Here is a 9,481-nt window from a genome sequence, read left to right on the forward strand (position 1 = left end):
CGGGGGGGCTGTCGCGATAGAGTGAGGGGCTCCAAGGGCTGGCGGTGTGTCGGGGCCCCGCGGGGCTGTCGCGACAGAGTGAGGGACCCCGGGGCCCGGTGGGGCTGTCACGATTGTAGTGGGGTTCCCGATTGCCATCCATGTGCCCGGCCTGGCGGGGCTGTTGCGACGGGAGTGAGGTCCCCTGGGGCTGGTGGTGTGTGCGGCCCGGCAGGACTGTCACGACAGGAGTGGGGTTCCCAAGGCCGGCTCTGTCGGGACTATCACAATAAGAGCAAGGGTTGTCGCAACAGGAGTGGGATCCCCGGGGCCGGCCCTGCAGGACTGTCGTGACAGGAGTGAGGTCTCCAAGGCCAGCCCTGGCAGGGCTGTCACGACAGGAGTGGGGTCCCTCTGCACCCCGTCCCCTGTGTCCCTCCCCCCATCCCCGTCCCCACAGGCCTCAGGGGTCCCTGCAGGGGCCGGGATGGAGGCGGACGGGGCTCTGGACCCTGCGGCGCTGGAGCGGGAGCTGCGGGCAGCGGTGGCGGCCGACGCCAGGCGGGAGCGGGAGAACGACGCCAAGCTGCGGGCCCTGCGCCAGCGCGTCCCCTCCTACCAGGAGTTCAGGTCCGGCAGGGGACACCCGGGACGGGGGGGGGGGCGGATTCGGGTCCCTCCCTACCCCGACGGGCTTCGTCGATGCCGTCACCTTGCTCGGTGCCGAGTGCCACGGGGCCGACCCAGCCCACGGGCTCCAACCCGTGGAGCTCTTTCTTTTGAAGCTTCAATTTTGGGACCTCTCAAGAGACAAGGTCACCCGGCGGGTTTTGAGCTCAAACCTTGCTCTGAGAGGGGATTGAGCTGATTATCTGTGCTTTCTGCTCCAGGGGAACGTGAACGCGGCTTGGCGGGGCAGCAAACCCGGTTTCGGGGGTCCTGGCCCCGTGTCACAGAGCCCCAGTAGGACAGAATCTCAGCCTTGTTTAAGATTTGCCCTCCAAAAAATCATTGTGTTGATGTGGGGGGGCTAAGATCTCAGCTCTTCCCACCTGGAACAGCCAGCTCCTTGGCAGGTCCCCATGGTGGCCAAGCTGTGGACCAGCAGTGGGATGGCATGGTGTCCGTTTTCCAGCCTGGTGTCCTCTCTCTGCATTCCCACCCACCCTCCCAGCCCTGCCAGCCTGCCCTGCCCTCCCTTTCCTCCCCACACATCCCATGCCATGGGGATGGTGCAGAAGAAGAGGGTGATGCGTGTCCCCATGCATCCCACCCAGCGTGTTTGTGCTCCCAAGCCCATCACCGCTTCGTCCAAGGTGGTTTGGGAGTAGGCTTGTGGCCCGGGGATGGCAGGGATGCTCCGTGGAGGCATTCCCAACGCCTGCCAAAGTCCTGGATCCACCTATAGATCCGTCTGGAACTTTCCCCACCCCTTGGTAGACTTATATGGGACTAGATCAAATTCCTTTCATGGCTTCATCTCTGCCTGCATTCGGTCATGCCATCTGATCCCTGAAAGGCAGGAAAACTCTCTAAATTGGCATTTTTCCCCCCAGCCTTCTCGCCAGTCCTATAAAAGGATTCCCGAGTGATTTTAAGCTGTTTTATCAGTGTTTTGGTAACAGTAGAAATAATCTGAGGGAGGGAACGGAGCAGCTTCTCTCTGTGAGTGCAGCATCTTCACTGGCGTAGCCCACACTAGCACAGGAGCAGAGACCAGGAGCCCTTCAAAGATCTCCTGCTGGTTGTTGGGAGGATTAACTGCAGGGATTCATCCCACGGGATGTGAAGAACCACATTAGCCACTGAGTCGGGGCTGCTGTAGTTAAGTCACAGATGTCAGTGTAATAAGATGACGAATTCAAATGAATCCACAAAAACGTACCTGCCCAGCACGCTGCAAGCTATGAAGCAGTCCCGAGCCCGAGGTGCTGTAAGAATTTAGGGTCTTTCCTCCAGAAGTCCCAAAGCCGCAGAAACTTCAGGGTACCCTGAGAAAAAGGCAGGAGGAAACGATGCCCTGCCAGTTCGTCAGGCTCTGGAGGAAGTGTTGGATGGAAATGCCCAGCTCCTGGGGAGTGAGCCGTCCCCCGTGCTGGGGAGGAACAGGAACCACGGTGCTGCGAGGAGATTCCTGCCTCGTTGGTCCTAATGACTGGATTAACACTGAGTGTGTGAGGAGGATGTGCCTGTCGAGTGCCCCACGCAATATCTTCTGTTTTCCTCTGACTCATCTCTGATGCTTCATGATGTCATTTGAATCCTGATCTTGTTTGATAGAATCACAGAATCATGGACTGGTTTGGGTGGGAAGGGACCTTAAAGCCCACTCAGTGCCACCCCCTGCCCTGGGCAGGGACACCTCCCACCAGCCCAGGTTGCTCCAAGCCCCGGCCAACCTGGCCTTGAACCCCTCCAGGGATGGGGCAGCCACAGCTTCTCTGGGCAACCTGGGCCAGGGGCTCACCGCCCTCACAGCAAAGAATTTCCTCCTCAGATCTCATCTCAATCTCCCCTCTTTCAGTTTAAAACCCTTCCCCCTCGTCCCATGGCTCCCCTCCCTGATCCAGAGTCCCTCCCCAGCTTTCCTGGAGCCCCTTTACGGACTGGAAGGGGCTCCAAGGTCTCCCCGGAGCCTTCTCTTCCCCAGCTCTCTCAGCCTGTCCCCACAGCAGAGGGGCTCCAGCCCTCCCAGCATCTCCGGGGCCTCCTCTGGCCTCGCTCCAACAGCTCCATGTCCTTCTGCTGTTGGTGCCCCAGAGCTGGAGGCAGCGCTGCAGGGGGGTCTCCCCCGAGGGGAGCAGAGGGGCAGAATCCCCCCCTCGCCCTGCTGCCCACGCTGCTGGGGATGCAGCCCAGGCTGCGGGGGGTTTCTGGGCTGCCAGCGCACGTTGCCGGGTCATGTCCAATTTTTCAACCACCAGTATCTCCAGGTCCTTCTCGGCAGAGCTGTTCTCCATCCCTTCATCCCCGAGTCTGTATTGATATCGAGGATTGCCCCAGTGCAGGTGCAGGACCTTGCACTTGGCCTTGTTGAAGTTCATGAGATTCACATGGGCCCACTCCTCCAGCCTGTCGGGGTCCCTCTGGGTGATACCTATGGCCCAAACTCAGAAATTGCCTCGGTGAAGAAGCTCAAAGCCTCAAAGTATTTGATCTTGGTAAATATCCCATCCCCTTCTTGTTGCCTGCAGGAACATCGTGCTGGCATCACACCTGAAGCCCCTGGAGAAAAAGGACAAGATGGGTATGAGGAGGAACGTGCTGTGGAATCCCTGTGCAGTCCACGCCAAGGCCCCACAAGCCAGCAACGTGGAAATACCCCAGGTGAGGGAGAAGCTTTCCAGGACTTTGTCCACATCTCAAAATTACTCCAGAATAATTTGGGTATTATTTTAAAATGCGAGAGTGATTCAGAAATATCTCTACATGTGAGCAAGCCCTTAAAGTCCCCAGGAACGTTGGTGTTTAGACAACCACAGGGTTCAGTCTTGGCCCTTCCTTTGTGTCTGAGAAGAGCTTGCACCAGCTGCTCCGAGAAGAGTCTGCTTCAGCCCCGTGGGAATCTAAGACCAGCTGCACAGCGTCGGACCAGAGCTCCCAATACCCTGCCTCTGATGGTGGCCAGTAACAGATTCTTGGGGAAGAGTGCCCTCCCTTGACCGCACTCCTCCAGCTGGCTGCAGTTTGGAGCCCGCGAGCCAGCGTTGTGCATCTGGATCATCACGTTTAATAGCTGCAGACCGCGGATCTTCCGTGAAGGCAGCCAGTTCTTTCTCACCCTGCGGTTTAATTATGCATGATACGAAAAAGTGCTGTTTTGTTTAAAACCTGCTGCCTGATGACTTCACTGGATGCTCCTTAGTTCTTCACATGTGGGAAATCGTGACTAAACGTTTTCTATCCCGGTCATTTGTGATTTGAGTGACATCTGTCCTGTCCCCTTCGGTGGACTCAGCCCACGCGGGAGAGTCCTGGTCGCTGGACGTGGAGCCGGGGATGTTTCTCATGGATTTTTTTGACGCCAAATTTCATTTGCCTGTTTATTGTGAGATCTTTTTGCAGCTCTTCTAGGTAGCTTTGTGTTTTCTTGGACTGAGCAATGATCTCCCCAGAGTAAATTCTGTTCCTAATCCCGTTAGCGCTCGGGCTCTGATCTCCAGGGCTCCTCTGTCTTGTGTTTAGACACAGCCTGATGTTGCTGTGCCTTGTTCTCGCTATCGGTATAAAAGCCTAAACATTTTAATCCTCCTTCAGTCTGTGCGTCAGTTAAGCCAGCGGTGATGAGTTCAGCAGTTCAATTACATATTGTACAAAACAGGATTTCCTTTTATCTGGAGATGCCACATTGAGCTTGGCTCTCTCTTGTAGCACGAACTCTCTGCCGCAGACCCGTACGAAGGCAGCATGTGACGAGATGGTGCGTTAGGTCCACCTGCGTGTTTTCTGGGGTTTACGTCTCTTTTATCTCCTCACTCTGATTTGCCTCACAGTGCTCGAGATGAAGCAGAGGTTTACACTGAACTACTCCGCTCTCCAGGAGATCCCTTCCCGAGTGGTGATGGTGGATCCGGAGTGGGCAGCGTGTCTGGTTCTGGTTAGGGTTGGGGTTACTCCACGACTGATCTGTGTTCGTCCATGCTGGGCTTCGTGTGTCATCCATTCTTCCGTTATTTTCCCCTGAAGTTCTCTGGTTTCTCTGGGGCTTGAGGAACCTGGTATTTCTTTGTCTTTGTGTATGGCCACCTCACAGGCTTTATGCAGCCCTTCAAGCTGTCAAAGCCTGGATTAAAAACATCTCGGCCATCCACAGGTTGATCGGGGAGGGGGGTGGTGACAAAAATCTTCAAGTGGGAACAAACCAAAAGGAACTGGTAACTATTTTTTTCCTTCAGGAGCTGGATCAACTGCCTGGAACCTCTGCCGAATTTTACAGAGATTGGCGCAGATGCTTAAAAAGCGGAAAAGAAAAATACCAGTTTTTGCTTGAACTGGGAGGAAAGGCCTTGGGCAGAATCTTTCAGGCTGACTTGGGCTTTGGCCTCCTGGGTGAATTCCTTACGGTGCTGGCAGAGAACGTCTGTCATGAAGACAGAGATGCCGTTCTTCAGATCTTAGAGAGCCTTTCGGGCACCAAGCGCTTCGGGTTAAACGTGGATCTTCTGAGTGAGTCGGAGAAGGAGAGCAGCAGGGATTTGTTTAGGAAGCTGCAGAGCTTTGGGACTGCTGGCCATCCCAGCAGACCGGCTGGCTGCGAAGCAGAGTGGGAAGCCCACCTCACGAAGCGAAAGGAAGCTGAGGAGAGCATAGTGATGGAGCTGATGAAATGTTACCAGGTCAACTGAAGGAGCAGAGGCAGCAGGGTCGAGCAGAACCAGAGTGCAAAAGAGCTTGAATTCAGCAGCAGACATTGTGCGAGACAGGTAAATCGGATACTTCTGAACATGGCTGTACATTTCTCTCTACCTGGGAGCCACCCAGAGCACTAGTTCCGCGCAAATAAAGGTTAGTTACCGAGAGGAGTGTGTTGTGATCTCTGGGGCAGGGTGTCCTCGCAGAACAGCTCTGTCAGGATCTCTTAGATGAGGAGAAAAGTGGGGGAAAGAAAAATCTAGGCTGCTCTTTTTGAAAGCGAAACCAAAACCCAAATCATCCCTTACCTTTTTCATCTCTGGCCGTTGTCTCTGTGGGGGTTTTAAGAAACGTAATCAATGACACGTCATGTTTAACAAACTCTGAAGGTAGAATGGGCTGATGGAGGTGGAAGTGCTGTGCAAGGTGGGATGTCTGGGACTGTTCCGATCAGCTATTTCATTATTATTCTACCCCAACTAGCAAGGCATGGGGTAAACCCGTCACCTCATGGTCCTATGATCTCAGATGCTGATTTGCTGAAATTTCACATAAATTGAAATTTAGAAGGAACTGGCAGGCCTCGCTCCAACAAAGAGACTCTCCAGGGCTGTCTAACAGTGTGTCTAAATTGAGTAGCCTTTCTGCTTTGGCTGCAGGCTTCAGAGAGGCCCTCACATGGCACAGCTCAGCACCTGCCCACCGAGCTCTCCTGCAGTTCTGGTCTGGGAGGATCCTCAGGCTTCTCCCAAGTGTGCTGAGGAGCCCAATGTATATTATCGTGCTCAGACTCCCTTGAATTCAGCTCAAAAACTACTGTCAGGTCTGTTTTCTTGCAAAACCCAGCTAGAGGAGCAAAATGTAGTCACCCTGGCAGACTCTAACCATCCCTCTCCCACCTTCTCTGTAGAAACCACTGGGCACCTAAATTCTCTGAGGCCTGTCAAGTGAATGTTGGGCTTTGTGGCATCTATCTTGAGGACATCTGTGTCCCTGCGATCTGTTGTGGGTGCCATTCCTCTTGCCTTTGCCTAACGCTTGCAAACCCAAGGACTAGCAGAAAGCAGAAAGCTGAAGCCTTAAACAAAACAATGAAGATCTTGGAGTTTCCTAAGGTCAGGATGGAGGATGTTGATGCATCAACAGCCCTGGCACGACAGTTACAGCTCTGGTGGGAACAGGCACAGTGCTTTCAGCAGTCCTGAGGCTCAGGGCTTGCACTCACATCCGATGTCAAGGATGGGAGCAGCCTGCTGCATCCCCATCGCCTGGGGAAGGGCAAAAATCCCCACGGTTTGGTGAGAAGACTCAGGAGAAATGAAGTACAGGAGAAGCTGGATGAACGTTTACGGGAGGACAGGCTGTTACACCAGCTGGGGTCCGTTTCCCGATCAGCCAGTTCATGGTCTGATCTGAGCATCTGCTCAAGAAGGGCCAAAAGCGGAGCTGAAAGTCCAGCGAGAGTCAACGGGGAGCAAATATCTCACCTTCACTGTAGGAGAGATGCACTTAAGACACCTCCAGGGCTGGTTCCAGCATCAGTGAACAAAAAGCCTCACTTGATCACTCGGAGAGGGGGAATCAAACATTACCTGTGCGGAGCGGCTTCCACACACAAACCCTTGGAAAGCCAACAGAGAGGATGTAGAAGTCTAAATACCGTGTTTGAAACCTCTTCTGGGCTACAGAGGTCAGCTGCCGTCGGAGGAGGGACTGGGTTCATTGTGCTCAGAGGGATCAGAGAAATAATTAATACTTAACTGCACAAGTCTTCCAAAAAGACATTGGTGGTTCCCTTATTCCCACCACGCTTTCCATCACTGCATCTTCCCTCTGTAGCTGAGCTGCACGAACGAGCTCGTTGCCCGGGGCGCAGCCAACGACACTCTACAGCAGCTGGGAGAGAGCGGAGGTTCTAGAGTCCGTGTCCCAGGGGACAGCCTGCCCCGGGGCAGGACGGATTGCTTCCCAGCCGATATTCAGCAGAGATGGGATATTTCAGCCGCTGTTTTGATCCCTGCTGTCAGCCACATGCGCTATGGGCAGGTGAGTCATTTGCAAACCCCATCTTTGTTGAGCGAGGTGGTGTGTGCGCCGTCCCTGCCCGGCGCTGGCACTGCCAACCCCTCGTGCGGGTTCCTGCCGTCCCTGCCGAGGACGCGGTGGCTGGGTTGGTTCTGCTGACTGCAGACACCGCCCGGCGCGATGGAGATGAGGCTGCCAGGAGCTGCCGTTCTCCTCTGCATGGTAGGTGTTCTCCATGCTTTTGCGATTGAAGATAAAGGAGATGTGTTCAGTAGAATGGCTTGTCCCGCTTTCCTGATGTTTGACAATGCTGCTTACTTGGCTGACATGACCTTCGAGCTCCCCTGCAATTGCAAGCCCAAAGAGGTCTCTTCTGTCGTCTGGTACTTCCAGAAGAACATGGGCAGCCACAAAACCACGGTCCTGACGGACTTTGCTGGCACCGTAGTTATTGACTCCCAACATATCAACGTGAGCAGCAACATCCTGAAGCGTTTCAGTATCCGGATGTTCAGTCTCATTGTCTTCCAAGCCCAAGTGACGGATTCGGGCCACTACCTGTGTGGCACTAAGAAAGGGGACTTCTTTTATGGCTACGATGTGGACGTGCAGCCCACCAAGCATATCACGGTGGCTTTTTTGGACAGTGGCCAGCACGTCCAGGACAACTTCAGGGAGAAGCTCTTCAGCTTCTTCACCACCTTCTGGGACTGGAGCAGATGCGACCGCTGTGGGGTGAGAGGCGAGCAGCGGCGGATCGGGCTCTGCTATGTGCGGAGCGGCCAGCTGCACCCTCGCTATCGCACCGCCATCCCCAATGTCACGTCCTGTGGCTCGAGGGCTGTCCCCCCACGTTTCCAGTGTGCTGTCCGCCTCCGGAGACCCGAGGTGGCCATCCGAAGCTGCCTGACCCCTTGCCTGAAGGAGGAGGTCTCCAAGGAAGGCATGCAGTCCATCTCCAATGTCATTTCCAAGCTGGGTGAGAAGCCCTGGCTGCCTCACATCCCCACGCAGTTTCACAAGCAGATTGTTGGAAGTGGCCTGGTCATCGCATGCCCAGGAGCCCGGCCGGAGCACGCTGTGGCCTGGGACAAGGACTCTGTCCGGCTCTATCGCTCCCGCTACCTCATCGGCGTCAACAAGAGCATGAGGGTCTTCATCGACCACGGAAACCACCTGCACATCCAGCGGGTCCAAGTCAGCGATGGAGGCATCTACTACTGCTGGCATGAGGGCAAGATGGTGGCCAGCTTCCGGCTCAGCGTGTTCCACCAGAAGCAGCGCAAGCGGACGCTCAGCGATCCCGAGACAATCTTTGCCATCAAGGCCATCAGCCTGAGCTACATCCTCATCAGCATCGTCTTCGTTATCATCCATGTGTGCCGCCACTGCCAGCGGGCGTTTGGCTCCCCTGCCAGGACATAGGATCTCCACCACGGCCCCAACAGGTCACTCTTCCACCTCGGACCGTCCTCCCGTTAGAAATTTCTAAGGTTTTGGCCATTGGAAATCAACATTCTGCCAGCGCCCGCTCACCCTCCCTTTTGGGTCAAGAGCGTGACAGTGAAGACCGATGTGGAAAACTCCCCGTGCCGCGGGCTGGCACGACTTAGTAGGGGCAGGCGGGGATTTCCCACCGCCGCGATTTGTTCCTGGCCCTGCTGCGGGCTTGTGGTGGGGTTTTAAGTTCAATATAGTCCCTTTCAAAAGAATACTTGGAGTTGTTGCGAGATCTTCTGGCCAAGCTCTACAGAGTTCTCGAACCGCATCAGTGATTTATTAGAGCTGTTTTTCTAAGAGGCTGCTAAAAAGATCCACCGAACTATTTTAATCCAATTAATTCTTGCTTTTCTCTACCCTTTTTTAAGCTTTTTTTCACTTGCTGAGAACTCTGAATGCCAACGTTTCAAAACGTTCAATCTTCCTTTGAGCTCCTTAGCTGGAACAAGCCCATTTTTTTTAAATTTTGGTTTAAACTTTTTTTCATTCTTGAATGAAAAAATAATTTTTTTCAAATTAGTCTGGTGATTTTCTTCATAAATTTCTCTGGGTTTTGATCGTTTTTTTTAACTCACCCGACTCAGCACAGACTTGTGAGTCTATATTTGTGCCTGACAAAATCATT

At 54.2% G+C, this 9,481-nt stretch overlaps 2 protein-coding genes across 2 annotated transcripts; both read left to right on the forward strand.

Moving 5' to 3' along the window:
* Window positions 1–16: 16 nt before the first annotated feature.
* On the forward strand, window positions 17–5,467 carry CCDC103 (coiled-coil domain containing 103). Its single transcript, XM_054224494.1, has 3 exons — window positions 17–609; window positions 3,174–3,306; window positions 4,875–5,467. Exons 1-3 carry the CDS (start codon window positions 467–469, stop codon window positions 5,322–5,324), a joined length of 726 nt encoding a protein of 241 aa, XP_054080469.1. The 5' UTR covers window positions 17–466; the 3' UTR covers window positions 5,325–5,467.
* Window positions 5,468–7,536: 2,069 nt separating this feature from the next.
* Window positions 7,537–8,781, forward strand: FAM187A (family with sequence similarity 187 member A). Its single transcript, XM_054224754.1, has one exon. The coding sequence runs from the start codon at window positions 7,537–7,539 to the stop codon at window positions 8,779–8,781; it is 1,245 nt and encodes a 414-aa protein (XP_054080729.1).
* The last annotated feature ends 700 nt before the right edge of the window (window positions 8,782–9,481 follow it).

Source organism: Rissa tridactyla, chromosome 19, assembly GCF_028500815.1.
Source record: "Rissa tridactyla isolate bRisTri1 chromosome 19, bRisTri1.patW.cur.20221130, whole genome shotgun sequence".
NCBI lineage: Eukaryota > Metazoa > Chordata > Aves > Charadriiformes > Laridae > Rissa > Rissa tridactyla.